Source organism: Hylobates moloch, unplaced genomic scaffold, assembly GCF_009828535.3.
Source record: "Hylobates moloch isolate HMO894 unplaced genomic scaffold, HMol_V3 SCAFFOLD_1, whole genome shotgun sequence".
Taxonomy (NCBI): domain Eukaryota; kingdom Metazoa; phylum Chordata; class Mammalia; order Primates; family Hylobatidae; genus Hylobates; species Hylobates moloch.
The window spans coordinates 152,589,563-152,613,458 of record NW_026652276.1 but is presented as its reverse complement, the minus strand read 5'-3'; the positions used below and the strand labels follow the sequence as shown (position 1 = coordinate 152,613,458).

Here is a 23,896-nt window from a genome sequence, read left to right as displayed (position 1 = left end):
TAAAATGTTATATTACAATTATAAAGATGAAATAACTTAGTATCAGACAGAATATTAAAATAAATATCCATCTCTACTCAAACTAGAAAGGTAGTGATAAGATTTCATAAAATGTTATCATATTGTAATTCATCAATTCTAAGATGCATCTCACTTTTATATTTAAAATCTCCAGAATTTTCACTTTACTAAAGTCTCACAAATTACTATCAGTTTCCACTCCCCTCATTTAAAAAATATCTAGATGAATTTTTAAATCTATGACATCTTAGATTCAATGATATGCAAGAGTAAAAATCCTCACGTCCTTGTCATTTCCCAAAGATAACCTTGTAGGTAGTCTGCTTAACTGAATAGCATGAGAAACAAGCTTCTACAATTCTTTAGATACAATCTCCTTAAAAATAAAGTTTCTCTCTCATAATTCTTAAGTCAAAGAATCAACATTAGACTATTACATTGGAATTCTATGTCATTAAATGCCAACATCCATTCATTCAGCAAACATTTAATAAGTGCTTAATATATGTCAGACACTGATCTATACATTGGAGGCAGCAATAAGCAAACTTCATGCCTCCCATAGTCTAAGTCCCTGGGACTTACAGTACAGGTGACTAGATGGATAGTGATCCAAGTGCTGGAATAAAATAACATTAAATAAAGGGAAGTAATGCCAGAGGGAAAGAGAAGACTATTATTTTAAAGAGGACATTCAAGGAATGTCCCGCTGAAAAGGTGGCACTTGAACAAAGCCCTGAAAGGAGTTAGGGAGGCAAGGAATGCAGATAACTACAGGAAGAATGCTCCAGGGAAAGGGAATGAAAGTGCAAAAAACTCTGTGCTGTGTTCAAGGCTCATCACAGAGGCCAAGGCTGTCTGCAGCCCATTCAATCTTCAGGAACACTTAGGAAGCTTCTTGTCTTTATTCTAGTACTTCTATTTGAACATTAAATATGATGCTAAAGTTTGTGGAAGGTTTCTGCAAACCTATCAGGTTACAGAAGAGTCATTCTATCCTGATTTGTTAGTTTATACCATCAAAGGTTATTACATTTTATAATATACATTTTAGCATCTGTTGAGATGATCCTATTTGTTTCTCTTTTATTCTGTAATACAGTGAATTACACTGAGAGGTTTTCTAAAACTGAACTATCCTAACATTCTTGGAAAAACCTTACTTGGCTATGATATCTTATAATCCTTTTAACAGATGGCTGCATCAACCTGCTAACATTTTTAGAATTTTTGCCTCTGTATTTATAAAGTGGATTGGGTCCATAGTTTTGCGGAACTTCTTACTATTTGGCATCAGCATTATGCTAGCCTTATCAAATAAACGAGTTGAGTATCTTCCCATCTTTTTCTAAACTAATGGTATAATTAGTGTAAAATGAGAATTAACTGGTCCTTAAAGTTTGGTAAAGCTTACTCTGGTTTGCAGCTTTTGAAAGTGGTAGGAGATTTAAACATATTTATATAAATTTTCCTTAATTATTGATTATTCCAATTATTGATTATTCCAGTTTTTCTACTTTTTTTTTTTTTTTGAGACAGTCTCACTCTGTCGTTCAGGCTGGAGTTCAATGGTGCGATCTCAGCTCACTGTAACCTCTGCCTCTGGGGTTCAAATGATTCTCCTGCCTCAGCCTCCCAAGTAGCTAGGACTACAGGCACCCACCACCACGCCTGGCTAATTTTTGTATTTTTAGTAGAGAAGGGGTTTCACCATGTTGGCCAGGCTGGTCTCAAACTCCTGACCTCAGGTGATCCAACCGCCTTGGCCTTCCAAAGTGCTGGGATTACAGGCATGAACCACTGCACCCGGCCCAGTTTTTCTACTTCTATATGAGATGAATATATCCATTTTAATTTTCTACAGAGATCATATGGGTTTCCAAATGGGTTGTCATAATAAAAAAGTTATGACAATCTTCTTTATAATTGCAGTTATGTTTTTCTTTCTCCCTCCCTCCCTCCTTCCCTTTCTCCTTTCCTTCCCCCCGTCTTTCCTTCCTTCCTCTCTCCCTCTTTTTCTCCTTTCATTCCTTCCTCTCTCCCTCCCTTTCTCCTTTCCTTCCTTCCTTCCTCCTTACTGTTTATACATATTGTTTTCTTGCTTGTACTTCCCAAGCTGTATCTGTATTTTGGTTTTAAGTTGATAATTTTTACTGTTTTTTCTTTCCTGTTTTATTGAGATACAATTCATATAGCAAACAATTTACTCAATTAATCTGTACAAATAAGTGGGTTTAATATACTCACAGAGTTGTGCAGCCATCACCACAATCAATTTTTGAATATTTTCATAATCCCTGAAAGAAACTCCAGGCCGGGCGCGGTGGCTCACGCTTGGCCGAGGGGGGACAGGTCAGAGTCGAGACCACGTGAAACCCTCTCTATAAAATAAAAAAAATTGGCCGGCTGGTGGTGAAAAAAAGAAACTCCATACCCATTAGCAGTCGCTTCCCACTTCACCCCCACTCCCTTACTCAGCCCTAGTCATCCACTAATTTACTTTCTGTTCCTATGAATTTGCCTATTTTTGGTATTTTGTATAAATGGAATCCTAAAATATGCAGTCTTTTGTGACTGACTTCTTTCACGTAGCATTAATGTTTTCAAGGTTGACGCATATTGTGGCAAATATCAGCATTTCTTTCATCTTTGTTACTGAATAATACCCATCATAGGATTACACTATATTTTGTTGATGTATTCAACAGTTGAACATTTGGGTTGTATCTACCTTTGACTATTATGAATAATGCTGTTATAAACATGCATTTGCATATGCAAAATTTTGTGTGGATATATGTTTTCATTTCTCTTAAGTATATATATAGGATTTCTGGGTCATATGGTAACTCCATGTTTAATCATGTGAGGAACTGTGAGACTATTTTCCAAAGTGGCTACACAATTTAACATTCCCACCAGCAATGTATGAGGGCTCCAATTTCTATACATCCTTGCTAATACCTGCTATACCACCTTTCTGATTATAGCTATCCTGGTGGATATGAAGTGGTATTTCATTGTGCTTTTTATTTGCATTTCCCTGATGGTTAATGATGTTGAGCCTTTTTTCATTATGTATTGATCATTTGTATATCTTCTTTGGAGCAATATCTATCCAGATCTTTGGCTCATTTTTTAATTGAGTTATATATTGTTTCATTATTGAGTTGTAGAAGTTCTTAATATTTTCTAGTTACAAGTCCCTTATCAGATATAATTTGTAAAATTTTTCTCCCATTTTGCAGACTGTCTTTTCACTTTCTTGGTGGTATGCTTTGAAACACAAAAGTTTTTAATTTTGATTATTTCCAGTTTATCTATTTTTATATTGTTGCTTATCTGCTTTTAAAATTTTTTATTTCTATTTTTTCTAAATCATTTCTTATTTTTATTTTAGTATATTTACTCTTTTAACAATTTCATGAATTGAAAGCTCAGAACACCATAAAGGTTAAAAGTGCAATGATAAACACTACAAAATTCCTTTTGAGTATCACTTTGGCCAGCAAACAAAGCTTTTGATAAATGTTGTATTTTCAGTTGTAAACAGTCAGCAATTTTTATTCCTACATCTTCATTAACCTGAGAATTATTTAGAGACAAAAAAACAAATTCCAAGATATGTGCTTCATTATTTGGATTATATTTTTGTTTCTTTTCGAATGTATCATACTACATTTAGCAAAGCTGTCTGAAATAAGCTACAATTTTCTTTATAAAATAGTATAATACATGGATTAATTTTTACCAATGTTACATGTAAAGAAGATATACTATTTTTTTCTGCTAATATACAGTCCATGTACTGTTAATTGGGTTATCCAAATTTTCTACGTCCTATGTTACTTTTTTTCTATTTAATGTTAGTTTCTAAAAGGTGCTATTGCGGTCTTACAGATTTCTCCTTTGAGCACCATCATTTTTTTCTTTATGAACCTCAATGCTTATAGCTGATAAGTTTATAAGAAAAGGCTTAAGGCTATTATGTTCTTGGTGGATTATTAATTTAATATATAAGACAGAATGTTTTGCTTTAAACTTTATTTTGTCTGATATTAATTTTGCTACCCATGTGTGGGTAAAGAGTTAACAGAACCCCTTTCCCTTCTGCATGAGAAACTGAAGTTCAATGAACTTTTTAGCACTAGACTGTGCTATATAATATAGTAGCCACTAGCCACATATGGCTATTTAAATTTAACTTCTAATTATTTAAAATTAAACAAAATTAGAAACTGGTACTTCTAGCCAAGATATAGTAACAGAAACCAGAGTTATCTTCTTCCTAGAGTAACAGAAAAACAGACAAAATTACAATTTGCAAGACACTGTCCGTTAGGCAATAAAACATGTGATCCCTGAGAAAAGGAAAGCAACTGAATTGGCTCCTACAATTGCCTAACTTATCACCTTAAGAGGGTTTATAGGTTACAGTATATGGAGAGGTCAGCCAGACTGAGCCTGGCAGACTGCATTGAGGCGATGGAGTTGAGCATCCAGGGTCACCAAGTTGGCTTCAGTTCCCAGGAAGAGTAAAAGAGAGAAGAGAGCTGCACAGAAAGAGAATTCTAAAGATCTGCAGAGGGTTTCTTCAGAGTGTTTGGCTGGAGTACTTATCAATACACGCATATGTGGAAACTACCCAAGCCTGGGCAAAGAACTAGCTGACAGCATTACAAGGAACAGCACCCAGAGCTCACACAGGGCCAGGAAGAGTGCCTGTTCCCACCAGCCAGGCTTGAAAACCTCAAGCAACTGAGAACATTGCATAGAGGACAAGGAAGTGCCTTAGTTCAACACCAGGAAAAAAATCCTTCACTGAGCATTTTGCTAGTTCCACCTAACAAACATTAAAAACTAGAACTGAAATAATCAAACTGCTTCCAAGTAACTTAACTGTGTTCTTGAAAAAAAGCTCAGGAGTATTTATCAAAATACAGAATCATACAGCACCCAATAAGGTAAAATTGACAATGTCTAGCACCCAATAAAAAACAATCAAACATGGAAAGAATAAAAACATACAACCCATAAAGAGGAGATAAATCATTCAAAAGAAATAAAAACATATGTCCATACCAATATTTGTACATAAATGTTCATAGAAGCTTTATGGTAATAGTCCCCAAACTGGAAACAACCCAAAACTCTAACAGCTGATGAATGGATAAAAAGATTATGGTATACACATACAATAAAAAAAATTACTCAGCAGGAAAAAGGAATAATATATGCTACAGCATGGGTGAATCTCTATGCTAAATAAAAGATGCTAGATTAAAAAAAGAGTACTTATTGTGTGATCTCATTTATATGAAATTCTTGGATATGCAAACTAATATATTGTGACTAAAAGCAAATTAATGCTTTCTGCAGGAGTGGGTGGGGAAAGGCAGGAAGGAGAGATTACAAAGGGGTATGAGGAAACCTTTGAGGTGATGGATATCTTCATTATCTTGATTATAGTGATGGTTTTACAGGTATATACATATGTCAAAGCTTAACAAATTTTACACCTTAAATATGTATAGCTTATTATATATTAATTACACCTCAATAAAGCTGCTAATAACTGAAAGAAATGAAGGAATCTAAATATCCAGTTCCTCAGTCAAACATCCCTTATTTGAAGTGTTTAATGGTCACACATGGCCAATGGCTACTGTAATGCTCAGATGTTACCATCATTTCCAAAACTTATTTTAGAAGCAACTATTCTAGGAAATTGAGTTTAGGTTCACTTAACTTTCCCTAGAACTGAAGTTGCTGGATCAAATAATATACTCAGTTAAAATTGATACATATTCCAAAATTTTCTACAGAATAGTACATCAATTTACACTTAACCATTAGCATTTACAAGTCCATTTTTCCCCATGCTTGACAAGAAATAATATGATTTTGACTTTATTTACACTTATTTGATTACTAATAAGACTAAACTATTTTTACATGCTTATTTGTCTTTTGTGGCCTATTTGCTTATATTTAGTTTAGGAATTATTAGTATAATATGAGCAAAAATGCTAGAAAAAAAACTTGTATTAAGAGATTTGAAGGCTGGGCGTGGTGGCTCATGCCTGTAATCCCAGCACTTTGGGAGGCCGAGGCAGGAGGATCATGAGGTCAGGGTTCGAGCTCAGCCAGGTGAACATAGTGAAACCCCGTGTCTACTAAAAATACAAAAATTAGCCAGGAGTGGTGGTGGGTGCCTGTAATCCCAGCTACTTGGGCAGCTGAGGCAGGAGAATCACTTGAAACCAGAAGGCGGAGGTTGCAGTGAGCTGAGATTGTGCCACTGCACTCCAGCCTGGGCAAAAGAGCAAAACTCCATCTCAAAAAAAAAAAAAAAAGGATAGATTATCTCTTCTTATAGGAAGTAAAATCCTTTATTAAACTTCTAAAATCTTACCTCATCCAAACAGTTGACACGAACATTCTTGCTGGATAATAATGTTCCAGCTTCTTGGACAGTACCTTAAAAAAAAAAAAAAAAGATGAAAAGTAAGGTTATTTATCACTAGAATAAGAGAAAAATCTAACATCAAGGAAATAAACTTTAAGGAGTTATCTGTAAAAGTAGGTCTAGTCAGTGTAGGTTGCTAAGAAATGAAACATCCAATCACATACTATTTATTTTACAAAGTAATTGTCCAGTAGAATAGATTTACAGAAACTAAAAATAGCTCCATCTTGTTTTTATTTTCACTGACCTTAAAGTATATTACATTGGCCACATTTTCCTTTTGGCAGTAATACAATAACCACAAAGCATAAGACTTAATACTGAAAAAAAATCTTAAAGGGCATCTAATCCAAATCACCATCTGAAGCTTAAATTCCAGTCAATGTAATACTTGGAATTCAAAATGCAGTCAGTATTTATATAACTTGTCAGCACCACATCTTGTGAATTGATGGCATATTTATAATAGAATGCTTGGTTTGGAAATACTTAGGTGAAACATATCTTTAATGCCTAGTACTATATTAAAGTGCTCTATGATCAGTACTCACCACCCTGAAAGTCAACTAATGTAAACCTGAAGGTCACTTCTCTGTAAATTTGGAAAGAGGCTATAATTGGGCCATAGTTGTCAGGTTTTTCCAGTCTTCTATAAGGCATAATGACAGAAGCATACTTGCGGGAGAGAATGTTGCTATTATCATTAGTACAAGCCAGCCACACATTTTGCCAAGAAATTTCTGGTTTTACTGGGAAGAGAACAATGAAATTGAATGTGCTGAGGAAGAAAGGCTAAGATAAGCCTCTCCTATAAAAGAACATAAAAGAATAGGTAAGTCTCCCAACCAGATTATTTCTTCTCTTTAGACTTGTAGTGCAAGAATGTGCTAAACTCTGCTAGCCTTCTAGAGTTAAAGGTGAAATGCAAAATAAAGATTAGTATGTTTTTTTCTCTCTGACCCACTTCTTAAGCAAGTCACCTGAGTTCCCCTCACCAACAGAGAAGAAACAGAAACATCTCCTACATAGAGAAGTAGCTCTGTTGGGAAAATGTCAAGTGAATGATCTACACGTCCCTGGAGTATGATGGCAGCTATTTCTTTTTATAAATAGTGCATTTTTCTGACCCTGTATTCCATCTGAAAGCAGTTAGTATCACTGGCTGAATCGCTATGAGAGGGCAAAGCTCTTGTGTGTATGAGCATGCAAGCCAGTTCTACATGAAACCTTATTTGTATCTGTGGCTCCTCATCAGGGACTTCCTCAAAAATCTTTATAGAAGAATAAAACCAGAGAAAAAACCCTGCACCCCAGTTTCTCTTGAGGAAAGATGCTTCATCCAAATCCCATTCTCCACTGAGAACCAAAATTATTTTCTATCTTTTTCTATCTGCCCAGGAGATGTTTTTGCAAGAAAGGGAGAATACTATAGGGATTGTGCGCATGTCAAAGCCTGCTACATGTGAAGAGTAGAATGGGGATTAAGATCATAAACATTTGGCTCTCATTAGAGAACAGGCTGATAATTCTCTAAGGTGTTTGCCAAATAGCCAACAATCTAAGTTAACATATTCTGTAAGAGAACAATATATTTTAAAGATGATGCATGTATAATGGAAAACAAACTGTTCTCTCCTGCTTAACTCTCACTCAATAGTCTCAATCCTTCACTTCTGTCACCAGATATATGGGGGTTTCCCCCATAAACACCTTAATGTATTTTTAGTAGACACGGGGTTTCACTATGTTCACCTGGCTGAGCTCGAACCCTGACCTCATGATCCTCCTGCCTCGGCCTCCCAGAGTGCTGGGATTACAGGGATGAGCCACCACGCCCAGCCTTCAAATCTCTTAATACAAGCAATTCTCCATTGGACACCAATGGGGTATCCTATAATTTAACTCACTTCTAACATTGTTTACCTAAAGTTAGTCAGATCTTACATGTCAAGGGCTCAGTCCACAAGACTGTCCCCACTTCAGATGCCAATCGTAAGCCCCTGTACTTCTGACTGGCTATAAATCAGGGTTCCCATGATCCCCTCCTCAGGCTCCATAATTTGCTAGGACAACTCACAGAACTCAGGGAAACACTACTTACATTTACCCATCAATTACAAATAATATTACAGAGGACAAAGATGAACAGCCAGACGGAAGAGGGGCAAAGAGCAAGGTATGTGGCACAGGGCACAGAGATTCCACGCTCTTTCCAGGCACTCATTCTTCCAAGAACTTCCACGAGTTCAGCATTCTGGAAGCTCTCTGCAACCTGTAGTTCAGTAATATTTATACAAGCTTGATTACATAGGCGTGACCTATTATTAAGTCAGTCTTCAGCTCCTCTCCCTTTCCTGAAGATGCGGGGAGGGGTGGAGTTGAAAAATTCAACCTTTTAATCATGGCTTGGACTTTCTCATGACCAGCCCCCATCCTGAAGCTATCCAACAGTCACCTCATTAGAACAAAAGACATTTCTAACGCCCAGGAAATTCCAAGGGATTAGAAACTCTGTGTCAGGTACCAGGGTCAAAGACCAAATATTAGAACAATAGATGCACCTAGCACCCCTATTGCTCAGGAGATTATAAGGGTTTTAGGAGCTCTGTGTTAGGAGCCAGGGGCAGAGACCAAATAGATATTTCTTATTATATCATATATGTACACATACCCAGAATCCCACTAAGGTTAGCCTTTTGAAATGCAGGGACTGGAATGAGAAAAATAATCTGAAACAGATTGGGCTTCTAGAGAATAAAAATAGATTTGGAACACGGATGAGCAAAACACTCCAAGAGGAAAAACTGTGATGATTTCCAATTTGGTGTTCACAATGTAATGACATTAGTCGGAAATTATAGAAGGTCCAGAATAGCATAGAAATGTGAAACACATGGCTCACACAGAAGGATTTTTACTTTATGTCATTCCTACTGTCCATAGTAGACTTAAATAATATTTTACAAGTAAGTGTAAAAGATTAATTGCTTTATTCTGGGAAATAAATATGTTAAATCTGATTTAACAAACTGCTGGGGGTGGAAGATAGAGTACTATAAGAAGGGATGTGCAAGGAGCCAACATTTACCTTCATTGGAGATAGGAAACAACAGACCTAAACTAATGAAAGTAATAATTAGTGATTTATTTCCCTTCAGAGAATTTCTCCAACTGCTCAAACCAAAGAAGAAAATACAGCATAACCTGCCTCATTAGGGTGGAATTGATCACTTTATCTGGATGAACAAGCATTTTAGGAGAAAAGATTATGTACATAATATTTTCCAAGCATGGACAACATAGTGAGACCCCATCTCTACAAAAAATTTTCTAAAAAATTAGCCAGGTGTGGTGGCATGGACCTGTAGTCCCAGCTACTCAGGAGGCTGAGGTGGGAGGATTGCTTGAGCCCAGGAAGTTGAGGCTGCAGTGAGCTATGATCATGCCAGTGTAATCCAGCCTAGGCAACAAAGTGAGACCCTGTCTTAAAAGAGAAAGATATTCTTAGTGTTACTGCGCCCTCTTCTACTACATTATAGCTTTTTCAGGAATACTATAAAGTGGAACAAGACCTGCAAAACTTGGCCAGGCATGGTAGCTCACACCTGTAATCACAGCACTTTGGGAGGCCAAGGCGGGTGGATCACCTGAGGTCAGGAGTTTGAGACCAGCCTGGCCAACATGGTGAAACCCCATCTCTACTAAAAAAAAAAAAATACAAAAATTAGCCGGGTGTAGTGGTGCGTGCTTGTAGTCCCAGCTACTCAGGAGGTTGAGATAGGAGAATTGCTTGAACCCAGGAGGCGGAGGTTGCAGTGAGTCAAGATCGCGCCACTGCACTCCAGCCTGGGCGACAAGAGCGAGACTCTGTCTCAAAAAAATAAGGAAATAAAAAGACCTGTAAAACTCTCAGTTTCCTTATCTATGAAATAAGGATAATAATATCCATCCCACAGTTATCTGAGGAGTGTCCTAATGTGGAGCACATATAAGCCTTTATTAGATCTTCTTTTTATTTTGTATTCAGAGCAGCATAATATAATTCATTGTGACATTTCTAATATCTAGATAGGGAACACAGGTCTCTACCAAAGACAAGAAGACGTAGCCAAAACAAACAGAACAGGAGAAACAAACATTCTGTTTTCAGCAATTCATCACACAACTATGAGATTCAAACACGTATAGATTTCAATCGTTATTCATTATTATTGTTTTAATTTTTTATAGATACAAGGCCTTCCTCCATCGCCCAAGCTGGAGTGCAGTGGCGTGATCACGGCTCACTGCAGCCTTGAATTCCTGGGTTCAAGCAATCCTCCTGCCTCAGACTCTTCAGTAGCTAGGACTACAGGTGCATGCCAATGCACCCAGCTAATTTTTACATTTTTTGTAACAATGGGGTCTCACTATGTTGAGACCCAGGCTGGTGGCAAACTCCTGGGTCCAAGTGATCCTCCTGGATCCTCCCAAAGTGCAAAGGGGTCACTCTACAGGCATGAGCCACTATGTCCAGCTGGATTGCAATCATTATTTATTGGAAGCCACGAAAACAGGTATTTTAAGGAATACATAATCGAGTTAAGGATTTAGAAATCTATTTGGCTTTGTTAGTTGTTATAGTGTTTACGTATAAGTAAAATCATGTAAAAATGTTTAAAGTGCCTTAATTTTAAAACAAGAACATATGGATATAGATTTTGATATAATCATAGATATAAAGCTATAAATATATTTTAAAAGTGAAACCCCATCTCTACTAAAAATACAAAAATTAGCCGGGCGTGGTGGTGCACACCTGTAATCCCAGCTACTCAGTAGGCTGAGGCAGGAGAATTGCTTGAACTTGGGAGGCAGAGGTTGTAGTGAGCCGAGAGCGCACCATTGCATTCCAGCCTGGGTGACAGGGCAAGACCCTGTCTCTCATACACACACACACACACACACACACACACACACACACACACACACACACACACACACACACACACACACACACACACACACACACACACACACAGAGGAGACTTCTAATTATAACATGCATTTTGAAATCGTGAATTTGTGTGATGTTTCTAAAAGGTCTCCTACTCATATCTATTTTTAGACTTTGTAACAAAATGATCTTAAATTAGTATTATGGAGCACTATATAAAATTGAGAGTATCTAAAAGAGCTGTTGTTGTGAAAATGAAGACAATGAAGCCCATATAGGTTGCATAACCTGTCCAGCCATCCAACTAATGGTAACCATCTATTTTAAGTTAATTTTTTCTTTGAACTCTGTACTATAATTGGTTATAAGCAGATTTGAATGTTTCTCAACCATAAAGATACTAGAAGTATTATTAATGACACAGGACCTTAGAACAGGATCTCATTTCAATAGTCCCAAATTGGAAACAACAATTGGGCATCAATGGGAATGGATGCACAAATAGTAGTATATCCTTCCAGTGGACATGAAAGAAGAAAATAATCTACATACTATTGGTACACATAATAAATATGAACCCCAAAATCATAATGTTGAATGAAAGAAGCCAGCCCCCCCCTCAGAAAAAAGGATACTTATTGTATGATTCCACTAATATAAAATTCTAGAATAGAGAAATCTAATCAACAGAGGCAGAGATCTGTTAGTGGTTGCCAGCAGATGGGGGTGAAGTTACTGACAGACCACAAAGAGGCGTAAGGACTTTTCAGGGGGTGATGAAGATGTTCATTGTATTGATCTTAGTGATGGTTTCACAGATGTATGTTTAAATTAAAACTGATTAAAAAGTGTGTACCTGTAATATGTGTAACTTATTGTATCTCAGTAAAGTTGGTAAGAAAAAGCCTTATTATCCAAACCTGTTTCATAGCTCCTTTAAGCAGATACGAAAAAAAAAAGAAGTATAGTACTTTCTTGTTAGCAACAGTGAGCCCAGGAATTTCAGGTACTAAATAAGAGAAGTAATGGGAAAATTGTCTAGCTCATAGCCTTAAAAAAGGTTTAATTTCATAATAGTGCTTGCTCTGAGATTAATGAAAAAGGTATCAAAGCTTAGAAGAATGGGTCACTCTACAAGTAATATAAGCCAGTTAAACACAGTTCAGTGATTTCAATTTTCTCTTATATATTGTTAAATGAATGCTGTCATTAAGTGTGATTTAAATGGGTATGTTGGAAACAGATTTTCATTTTCATCTGGAACTTCTTGGCATTCTAATAAATCAAAAGCCCTACTTACAATCTGTCTTTCTGGAGAGCAGTGGCTGGAAGATGGGAATCACTTAAATATTTGCTGAGTTTATTTCAGATTGGCCAAGATGCCAGGCTAGACTTTGCTGAAAAGTTGTTAGTTCAAAGTACTAGAACTTATTGTCTCATCTAGAGTTTTTCAAAGTTGAAAAACGTATGAAAGAAAAAAAAACTCACTTCACCCACTTTAAAAAAAATGCCTCTTTTTGGCACAAATATAAACTTTGCTTATGGCCTTTCTTCAACTATAAAATAAAAATTTACTTTAAATTTAATGCACACAGAACTACAAAATCAGTAACATTTAAAACTGAGTTAACTTGACAGATGCTGTTTTGCTAAAACTAAATGGCCTCTCAAAGTGAATATTGTATGGACTGCTATGGCACTGGTTTCATGTTTTGTTTAGTTTGTTTTTAAGTACAGCCTATGGGCCCTGTGATACCTCTGCCCTGCCACTTTCTGCCACTTACCTGTTTGACACCACTAAGTCTCCTAACTTCCTAGTTCCTCAGTTCCCTTGCCTATAAAGTGAAGATTACCATATTTATCACAAACACAAGCAGTATTTTGAATGTTTTAACTATACTAACTACTTTCATCCCCATAACAACGTTGTGAGGTGGGTATTATTATTATTCCTATTTTTCACACAGAGGACTTGAGGCTCAGGAAAAGTCACTTGCCTAAAGGCCACATCACCAGTAAATGAGTTAGAATTTCAAACCAGACCTGCATGGTTAACCACTATCCCATGCTGTCTCTCATACTGTCATAGCTTAAAATTGATTCCTAGCTCATCCAAATTAAATGCACTAATATATGTAAAGTACTTAAAATTATGTGTGGCTTGCAATAACAGTCAATAAACGTTGGCTGTGGTTGTTTTTCTCATATCTCCCATTACTCTTCTTTATGAGTGCAAGTGATGTCCCACAGACCTTCATTTGACAAGAATGCATCACATACTAGGTCCACATCAGTTCTTTTGTCATTGGCATAGTCAAATTAAAGCGATGAAAGCATCAGTGCACTCATGCAACTTGAGGCACCATGTGAGCCCAGAAGTATCACAGCACTAACCAGAATAAATGCACATTAATTCAGGTTTATATAATCATCGGAATAAATACTGATGGACACCTGAGAATGTATCCAAGGAATCCCTTCTCCCCTCTCAAAGACTCAATTTATAAAACTGCTCACTATTTTTCACTTTTAAGAGATCACACGATGGTCCAGGCCCAGTGGCTCGTGCCTGTAATCCCAGCACGTAGGGAGGCCGGGGCAAGAGGATCACTTGAGCCCAGGAGTTCAAGACCAGCCTGGACAACATAGGGAGACCCTCACTGCCCCATCTCTACACACACACACACACAAAATCTTTTTAAAGTAGCCGGGCATGGTGGCTCCCACCTGTAGTCCCAGCCGCTAGGGAGGTGGAGGCTGCAGAGAGCCGCAACTCCAGCCTGGGTGAAGAGTGAGATCCTGTCTCAAACAAACGAGAGAGAGAGAGAGAGAGAGAGCGAGAGTGAGAGAGAGAGAGGACATGTACTAGCTCTGTCTTACTTAAATGAATTTTTGTCCCTGGTGGATTGTGAATTGATCCTTTGTCTCCTTTTTGCCCAGCACAGTACCTGGCACACCGCAAGAACTTGCATGTTTGCTTAATTGAATCCCGGAGCCATCAAAGGCAGGGAGAAATTACCTAGAGACAGGAAGAACTGAAAGACTGAAATGCCAAATAGGTCAACGAGAACCATGCAGTACAACAATCTAAACTCTAACCCAAATCCCCAAATTCCAGGCAAAGAACACATCATTGATAGATATAGCTGTGACTGACTTAGAATAGTTGAGATCAGATCGGGTGGGCTCAGCTCATCAGCACCTGTTGAGTTCAAACCGGAATTTTTTCTCCTTCGCATGTAGAGTTTCCTTGTCGCTATGAAGAATAAATGTCTCTTATTCTCTAGGATTCCACATTTCGGCCTGGCTACTAAGTAAATAAAAATGGAAACTGGGAAGCCTTTTGCTGCAATGACTGGCATCTCTGCCATTCGAGGACAAACATGGCTATATTATTATTGAGTTTAAAATCACCACATTAATTGCCTGGAGTCCCACGCATCACCATCCCCGCACCGTGAGGGTGCAGGAGAAGCATGCAGTCACGCTGATGTCACCTGCCAGGTAACGGGACTCGGCAGGGAACTCCTCTGGGACGTCCACTCGGGGACTCCGGGGAAATATGGCTTCTGGCTCATCTTCAGGGCTCCTCGCTGGGACTCAGCACTGCGGAAGTAGGGCACGCGTTGGGGGAGTGGACAAGAAAGCGCGAAGGAGCGCGATTAGACGGTCTCATCTGTGCAACGTGGGCCGAGGGGTGGGTGTGGAGGCCTCGCCAATTTCCTTGTCTCTCTAGGGTTCCTGAGGCTGTCGGGGCTTCTGGAAGCCAGGGAGGCCCTGGATGCGGAAGTCTCAATGCAACAAATTACAGACCTAGTTCTGTGCCCTTATGAAGAACCCCTCTCCCTAAGGGCGCCCTCCACTCCCAAGCGGGGGTGGGGATCGGCAAAGGATCCAGATCATTCGGCCTGCGGAAGTCTAAAGGGTCATTTAGAGACCCGCCTAAGAACCTGAAACTACCAGGACCCACTGCGGTCAAAATCCCTCAGGAGCAGTGAAGAATTCACACACTGGGGTCCACACCCCGGGACGCTCGCATTAATCCAAGGCGGGGCGTGGAAATCCTACGTTTCCAAAAGCGGATTTAGAGGCCGAGCCTCTGTAACTACCTCTCTTGTCCCAGCACTGCTTCTACCTCCCCACCTCTCCCCCCCTGCAACCCTTCCCAGACCAAAGGGAGAAACGCTCTTTCCCCGTTCCAGGCTGTCAACCTTGCAGACGGCAGCCAAAGGTCACCCAGGCCAGAAGCGCCCCCCGGGCTCCGCCACGCCCCCCGGCCAGGCTGGCCGCGTCCGCGTCGCAGCCCAGCACCCGTACCTTTCCCGATGACTTCCAGTAGCTCCTTCTCCTCTTGGGTCAGCTCGCCTTTCTTTATGTGAACCATTGCTCCCGCCAGCTTGAAGGTTATTCTGTTTCTTAGGAAGTATTAAAAAAGAAACGATGCGTCTGTATTGGGAACGCCAGCCGCAGTGAGGCAACTTGAGACCAAGACACTGAGTAGCCAACCGCGGAAGCGATCCGCTTCTCTCCTCCCTCCCGCGGGCTGGCGGACAGCGGGCTGGCTCGGGCGAGCCAGGCGGACGGTCTCTGCAGGCCCAGCGGCAGTCACCGCCTGCCGCCTGTCATTGGCCCTGCCGAGGAGGAGGAGCCGCAGGAGGCGGCAGCGAGAGATCGCCATTGGAGCAACCTGGAAGGAAAAAGCCAAATGCAGAAAGCCGGAGGGGGGAATTAAATTCCTCCTACACGTTCCGCACCCCTATCCTGTCCGGTTCAAATATTTCGCCACATGTAATGTTGAAAATTCTACAGCTTGCAGTTATGCGCTCAGCGACGGCTTTCTGGGGCTTGCAGGTGCCCACGGTTGTCGCCGTACCCCCACCATACCCCCGGGAGTGGCGCGGTCTGGGCGGGGGCGGTCTGGGAGACGGGGGCGGTACGGGAGGCGGGGCTGCGCCGGGTTCCGTGTGTCTATGTCAATGTGTCTGTCCTTCACTCCTCCATTGTCTGCCGCCGCTGCTGCTGCTGCTGCTGCCGCTGCCGCTGCACGAATCGCCGCAGCCCCCAGCCTTGCGCGTCGTCGCTACCTCCTCGGACAGGTGAGAAGCAGCCCAGGTGAGGCAAGGGGTGCCGTGAGGGTTGCGAGAGTAGCGACTGCCGCCCCGCCGGGGTTTCCATCGGGCAGGAGCTGGCGGGGGGGAAGCATGTGCCTCCTGGGGCGGCTTCCTGCCTCGCGGTGGAGAAGCCCCCGCTCTACCTCATCATCACCGCGCGTACAGGGTATCAGTGCCCTGCGATGAAGACCTCCGACTCGCAACGTTTGGCCGCCCCGGGAGACCCTGGGACCGCGGGCGGGCGGGCGGGGGCCAGCCACGCGGTGGGATGTGGCGGGTGCACATGGTCTCGTGCGTGGCACCGCCAGATGCGGCTCCCGGGGAGGCTGGGGCCGGGGCTCTGGGCCAGGGGTCGGGAGGAGAGCGCCCCATTACTAGCGAGTCAGTGAGAACAGACTCGGGAGAAGGTAGTTTTTACATTGGTGATCCTCGCCCTCCCCACTACTTGTCATCTCTTTGGCCTCTGTGGAAGCTGTGGAAGAAAACCTGATCGCCCAATGTTGCTTGTTAAAGATGTTTGGAAACAATTTACACTTGCACTAATACTTCGTTTAAGAGACAGCCTGGGGGAGGAGGAGGGAAGGGCTTCTTCGCTCTGCTAGAGTTCTCGGTTCTCTTTGTAACTCAGATTTTGAGATTTATGGAAATAGGGAGTGGAGGGTGGGGAGGTTGGAGAGGGCGGAGATTAAATTGGTGTTGCTGCCTATATATAGCCTTAGATTAGCCTCTTAATCCAACCTTCATTCAACTGTAATATGTAGCCTGGAGCTTCGACCATAGGTAGATGGGGGTAAATGCAAGTGTGTATTTAGAAATAAGATTTGCTTGCTAAAATGTGGGAATCAGTCATTTCTCCAGGGTGCACATTTATATTTACATCATCAATGAAAGTTTCTTTGGAAATTAGTGTTTATGTTTTACTGTTGTTTCCCTACAGAGTAGTACTGTTGTTTCTCTCATGTATGTCAAAGAGAGGTGTATGTGTCAAAGAGAAATATTTGAATAATTATGTAGGTGGTTTTTGTTAAGCATCCCCAGGACCACTGTTTCTTCTCATAGTGCCATACGAAAAGCGAAATGCATTTTCCTCTGGCCTTAGGCATTTATTTTGCGTGAAGCTTTTACTAACACATCTGAAATCTCCTGGAATATGTTTATCATTATTTCCTGCCTTTAGCAAAAATCTTTCCTAAACTCCAGCTGTGTTTCCCCCCTAAAGCTTCAGCATTAAAGGCTGGGACAGATCTGAGCCAGAATATCTTACATGAAAATGGTTTGAAATTATTCATCTCAGTGTATAACAAAGATACTTTTGTTGGATGATGCTTTAATAATGATGTGGCTGTTCAAGCAAGTAGTAAGGCTTCTGAGAGTGACCAATCTTTTGTAATGCTGTTAGTTCAGAGTTACAGTTGATGTATAACATAGTATCACGCGGAAGAAACCCACAAACCGAAAAAAACACTTGAGTGGTAACCTCCTGGAACATGTGATTTAGCATCTTACCAGCAGATACATACACAGAATTGGGTACTTCATTGCTAGTATTTCCATCTCTTGTGCCAAATCTGGGCCATGGTTACTTGAAGGTCACACCTGTTTGTCTCACTGGGGTTGTCAGTTCCTCGAGGATAGCAGCTTACTATTTTCTTGATGCCTTATGACACTTGGTTGGTATTTAGTGTTCTCTGAATACATGACCAGTGAATTTAGAGACAATAACATTGAAAGAGAATCTAACATCTACCTAGAAATGCAGATAAATCATGTTCAGTTTACATTTCTAGAAACAGATTCATAATGGGTACTGTTCATTAGATGGATTGATTACATTAGTAGTTTTGTATGGTGTAAATATTTAATGTAGGGATAAGATTAGATAATGAGCATATTAAAATAGATTCACATCAAAGAAGTTTTATTGATAATAAGATAGCTACTTCATATTGAGTATTTAGTCTGTGCTAGATGTTCTACCAGATGCTTTGCATAGAATTATTCTAGTGTTATGACAACCAAGGAATTAGCCAGTATTATACCCACTTTGCAAATAAGAGGACAGAAACTAAGGGAAATAATTTGCCCACAACCCCATATTAGGAAGTGTCAGAGTCAGAATTGGAATAAGGAATAATGATTTCTGAAATGTTTGAAATGTTGGATGTGTCCTCTCATATCTTTTCTGCTACTACCACTCTAGACCTATTGCAATGCATCTTAAGTAGCCAGCTTCTCTCTCACCTGTCTCCATCTAGCTAATTCAGGGAACTACCAGTTCAATAAACATTGAGCACCCATCATTCTTTGAATGGCTCTCCGCTGGCCACAGAATAGAAGGCTGGGTCTGGCCTGGAAGGTTCCAATCCATCCATGGTCTCAGCAGGCATTTCCAGTCATCTGGGCCCTCCCACACACTGGGCTCTAAGATCACCACTCTGCTTGTTCCCCAACCTGCCGGTAATTTCCACCCCTTTGTTCCTGCTTTTCTCCTCCTCCGAATGACTTCCCTTCCCTTTTCACTGAATCTCCCCTCCAGATCTGATGAACTATTCAACTTTCCAAACACAATTTAAACAAAACCTCTTTTCTTCAGCTTTTGTGTTCATCTCTCCCTCTCTATCCAGTAGGGGAAATATACATGCTAGTAAATACATTTATTCATGTCTCTTGGCAAGGGTTATAAATAAAATCTTTGTACATGGAGGATATTGATATGCAACATGGCTACTGGTATCATTGCTGGCAGCCTTTAATTCTCTCTTCTTATGGATTCTAGCGACCCCTCTTTTACCACCCCCCTAAATTGACATCATTGCTTCTTCATCTGAATCTCCATGAAAATACCTAAAACAGGCACTTTCTCATCGCATTCTATTATAGTTATTATTAATCTGTTTGGTCCCTTCTCATTCTAGAGTATACATTAACTAGGTCAAATTTATCTTTGTTTCTCAGGTTTAACCCAGTGTCTTGCACCTAGTGTATGCTCAGTACAAGCTGAGTTGAATTCAGTTTGATCTCTAAGTTATTTTAGGTGGATTTGTTTTCCTACTTCACTAATCCTTCCTGGCAACGTGAGGTGAGGTGGCAGTAAGCACGCACAATCATAACCAGAGGCAGAAAGTCTTTAAATGTTTTGGATCTCAAGCTTCTTGACATTCTGATGAATGCTATCAACCAAGAAAAATTGTTCCTATGCACATGTTACAAATTTGGCATGCCATTGTTAGATTTCCCCATTAAAGACCCTGATTTCCAGCTCTCTACATTAGGAGAATGCTGCCTTTTTATTGCATTTTTGAGTATTACATCTTTCAGGGTACTGTTTTTCTTGACATTTGACTTTTTTTCCTTGAAGGTGTCTTTATTGACTGGATATGTGAAAATAAGAAATTTTGATTTTTTTCCTTGAAGGTATCTTTATTGACTGGATATGTGATAATAAGAAATTTTGATTTTTTTAAGTTTGAGGTAGATTATGGTTATATTTTTAAAAGATTACTTATCTTTTAGAGATAGGAACAGAATTATTTCAGAACTGGATGAGAAGACAGCTGAGATTTGTTTTAATGTAATTCTGTGACAGAAAGGAAGAGAGACTGAATAAGAATATAAATGAGATAAAATTGACTATGTTAACAGTTGAAGATGGGTGATGAGTATATTCACTTGATTATGCTGTTCTCTCTACTTTTGGATGTATTTGAGATTTTCCATAATGCAGCTTTTAAAAAGAAAATTTGGAAGTATTACAGCCTCTAAGAAATCTTTTTTTTTTTAAACACAACATAAGAAAGTAATATAAATACAAATGTTCTTTTTTCTATACTTGGAGTTTCGCTTATGTGATTATTCATTTAAGTGTTAAAACAGTTACACCTAAATCTGCAAAGAACTGTCTTGTGAACAATGCATTTCCATAAACATTTCACATCGCATTTTAACTTCTCCAAAAAGTAAAAAGTTGGTGGCATTACTCAGTGCTTGTAGAACAAATTGATGAATATCTTACTGGTAGTTAATCTTCATCTTTTTTGAAAAGAAAATTCTGAAGAAGGGGTACAGATATATTTAGTTTAACAGAGAAAATCAAGAGGTGAATGAAGTGGAGATACTGATGTTCTTCTGTGCGTCATAAGCCAACTCGGAAGGCATTCCAAAAAAAAAGAGTACCAAAAGTGTTTCAAGCAATGTCAGCACTGATAGGATAAGTATTAGTCTAGGAAAATCAGGAGCAGGCCCAGGATAGGGTGTGACTGGTATGTTCTTACTCAGTGTTTGCTTAGCTGAATACTTAATCTGACACTACTTTCTAATTTGTGCAATTTTTTAAACTGATTTTTTGATGTTTACAGTTTTTTATTGTGTTTTAGATATATTAAATGTCCTTTATAACATGTCATCCTAGACTTTGGGATTTTAAAAGAATATTTAATTAATATGAAATCCACCAATATTAGCAGGTCATAAACAAGAATACTTTTCATTCTTAACTCACTCATTTCTGTGTATTGAGGCTATGGCGCTCTTTAGCAAGTATCTTTTGGGCAGTTAGGTGCCAAGTGGAATGGTTTGCCCTGTTCTAAATTTGGCATGTATTAAGTGAAGAGTGCCAAAAATGTTCAGGTAGTCATATTTGTAAACTATCTATTTTGAAAATAAAGATTTGGATAACTCATTGAATGAACCATTCTTTGTTAAATGCCAAAAAGATAATGTTCTCATTATTCTTTCTTTTTAGCAATAGGTGTTTCCATTGATGTTTTTTAAGTTTATTCAAAAATTAAAGGAAAAAAGTATAATGACAATAAGAAAGAATAATGCCTTGTATTAATATTTAAGATAGTATAATCCTTTGGCTATCTTTAATACTTTTAATTCTGAAAATATTAATATTTTAGTAGGAAAACAATAACTTAAGATGTAGAATTATTTTGTATCAGATGTAGAATTATATTTTCTTTTCACATCTCAAGTTATTTTTATGTTAGATGAGAGCTTTAAAAAATATAACAGGTGTACTGTTATTTTTGAGGACTTCTAAATAAATCTCAAGAAAAGCCCTGGGGCAGAGATGAATAATAAGGGATAATAACGTTTAGCACTGTAGAGAATATATCATAAGCTACTAATGGATGATATTCTACTGTCATCCTTTTTATATATCCACACAGAAGACTTTAATGCTTTTCAAACTAACCTGGATTTATGGTCATTTCTAAGAAGAAAAAAGAAATGTTATATGGTTTTCTTAGTGAACAAGGTAATTGAATGGGACTATTATAAACAGGAAAGAGAACCCCTAGTTGATGGTGCAGAGGAAACTGCTGGCTGGAGGAAAAGGATGCGGTGTTAGTATTTGGGAGTGTGAAGATCGTGTTTTTGTTAGAGTTGAGCTTCTGCAGGAAACAATTTAAAAACTGTATCCTATAGTGCTGGAAATTATGGTACCATAAATTTTCTAATATTTGCATGTCCCTAAGAGGCAGTATTGTTAAATTCTCTCTCTAAAGATAAATGCCTTTCTCCCCCCACCGCTTAATAGAACTGTATGGAGAACTCTTTGGTATTTTGGAAGTAACATATGCTAATTCAATTTATCCAAGTGCTGAACTCAACTTTAAATTAATATTTATGCTCTACTCCATCTAATTCCAAACTATAAAATTTATGAGGCAAATAATGAAAAAGCTGCCTTCGAGAATCATATAAATAATTCTCTAAGACATTGCAACAGCTTTAGTTGGCTCCCTGGAAAATGCACTGAGTAGAGACAGTGGATCAGGTTCTGGCCCCAACCCTTCTATGTACATAAGCTCCAGATGGGCAGGGATCTTTCTGCTTTGATCTCCACTGTCTTACCAATGCTAGAATGGAATTCCTGACGTCAGCCAAGTGGTTTGACATCTCAGTGCCTTATCTGAAGGTTAGCTTAGGGACTGGGCTTACATCCATGGTTTTCAAAGTATTCCATTCCGCATGGATGCCACTTGTAAGTTACAAAGTAAAAAAAAAAAAAAATGCACTTAATTATTAAAACGTTAATAAACACAACTGCAACTCGAATGCATCATATGTTGTCTTTAAACATACTGGAGACCATCAGTGCTTGCTAACTTGTTCGCCCGATTGTGGAATACTTGGAACAAAGCTCCACCTGATAGAAAGTGACCTCCATGAAACTTGCCTGATTTGGTGCTTGCTGCATCCCTATTGACTAGTACCAGACCTGATATATTTGGCAAACAAATAAATGAATGATTCTCTGTAGGTTTAAGCCTTTTTTTTTTTTTTTTTGAGACGGAGTCTCGCTCTTTTTGCCCAATCTGGAGTGCAATGGTGTGATCTTGGCTGACTGTAACCTCTGCCTCCTGGGTTCAAGTGATTCTCCTGCCTCAGCCTACCGAGTAGCTGGGATTACAGGTGCCTGCCACCACGCCTGGCTAATTTTTGTATTTTTAGTACAGACGGGGTTTCACCATGTTGGCCAGGCTGGTTTCAAACACCTGACCTCAGGTGATTCACCCGCCTCGGCTTCCCAAAGTGCTGGGATTACAGGCGTGAGCCACCATACCTGGCTTAAACCTTTTTAAAATGTATGATTCAGAGAGCTTGTAGCTCTGTACTAGTTCTTTTTTATTTCCTTTAATTCGACTTTATATGGTCCACTTCTAAAAGTTATGTCAGGGAATCCAGTCCCATGTCATCAGTGTGCCCTAGAGTAGGCTTGGCATTTCTATACAGTTCATGCTGTCATTGTGTAATAAGCATGCATATGGAAAGTAACTTTGCGTGTGTGTGTGTGTGTGTGTGTGTGTGTGTGTGTGTAGCCCTTCAAATAAAGCTTCACCTGCTAGACAGGCTTGGGCAGGTCCCCTTCTGGGAGGATGGGAGTTTCTTGGTTGAGAGAACTAGTAAGTGAGCAAATATTTGGACTCATGCCCACCACCACCTTTGAGCTTCCTGAAGGTCCACTATTACTATTTTTAAGCAATTGCTCCAAAACAGCATTCTCTCAGTGGCTACCAGTCTAGACCTTACTTTTCTTTTTATTTCTTTTTTGTTTTTCTGAAGATTTTATTTTCCCCTTTTCCTTGGTTAAAAATCCTCTGAAGAGAGGCAAACACTTCAACACCCTTTTACTGTAATAACTTATCTTCTGACTTCCCCATTGGAGTAATAGTCACCAACACTCCCATCAGTTTTGTGTCTGTTGTAAACTAACTTGCTCTCTGGCATTGCCATTCCACTCCTTGCTGATTTTCATCTCGTGGTTCTCCTCGCCTCAGTTAGCAAGGCCAGTGTTGTGTGTGCTGTCCATAGCTCCTTTCCTCTAGGTGGAAAGTAAATCTCATATAA

General features: G+C 39.4%; 2 protein-coding genes across 7 annotated transcripts in view; one reads left to right on the top strand and one right to left on the bottom strand.

The window, feature by feature from the left end:
- Positions 1-16,045, bottom strand: part of ANKMY2 (ankyrin repeat and MYND domain containing 2) — a 45,532-nt gene extending 29,487 nt beyond the window's left edge. The window contains exons 1-3 of one of the 4 annotated variants that reach the window (XM_058446691.1): positions 15,744-16,045; positions 14,584-15,032; positions 6,437-6,501 (exon numbers count right to left, since the gene is read on the bottom strand). In XM_058446691.1, coding sequence (XP_058302674.1) covers positions 6,437-6,501; positions 14,584-14,797 — 279 coding nt within the window. In that variant the 5' untranslated portion in view covers positions 14,798-15,032; positions 15,744-16,045. Of the gene's footprint in view, positions 1-6,436; positions 6,502-7,041; positions 8,153-14,153; positions 14,538-14,583; positions 15,033-15,743 lie in introns of those variants that run through there. The other 3 variants (XM_032760066.2, XM_058446704.1, XM_058446697.1) reach the window with 3 other exon arrangements.
- Positions 16,046-16,384: 339 nt separating this feature from the next.
- The window catches only part of BZW2 (basic leucine zipper and W2 domains 2), a 60,849-nt gene continuing 53,337 nt past the window's right edge, over positions 16,385-23,896 (top strand). The window contains exon 1 of one of the 3 annotated variants that reach the window (XM_032760054.2): positions 16,385-16,538. The gene's annotated coding sequence lies outside the window, so the exon portion shown is untranslated. The remainder of the gene's footprint in view (positions 16,539-23,896) is intronic. The other 2 variants (XM_032760046.2, XM_058446686.1) reach the window with 2 other exon arrangements.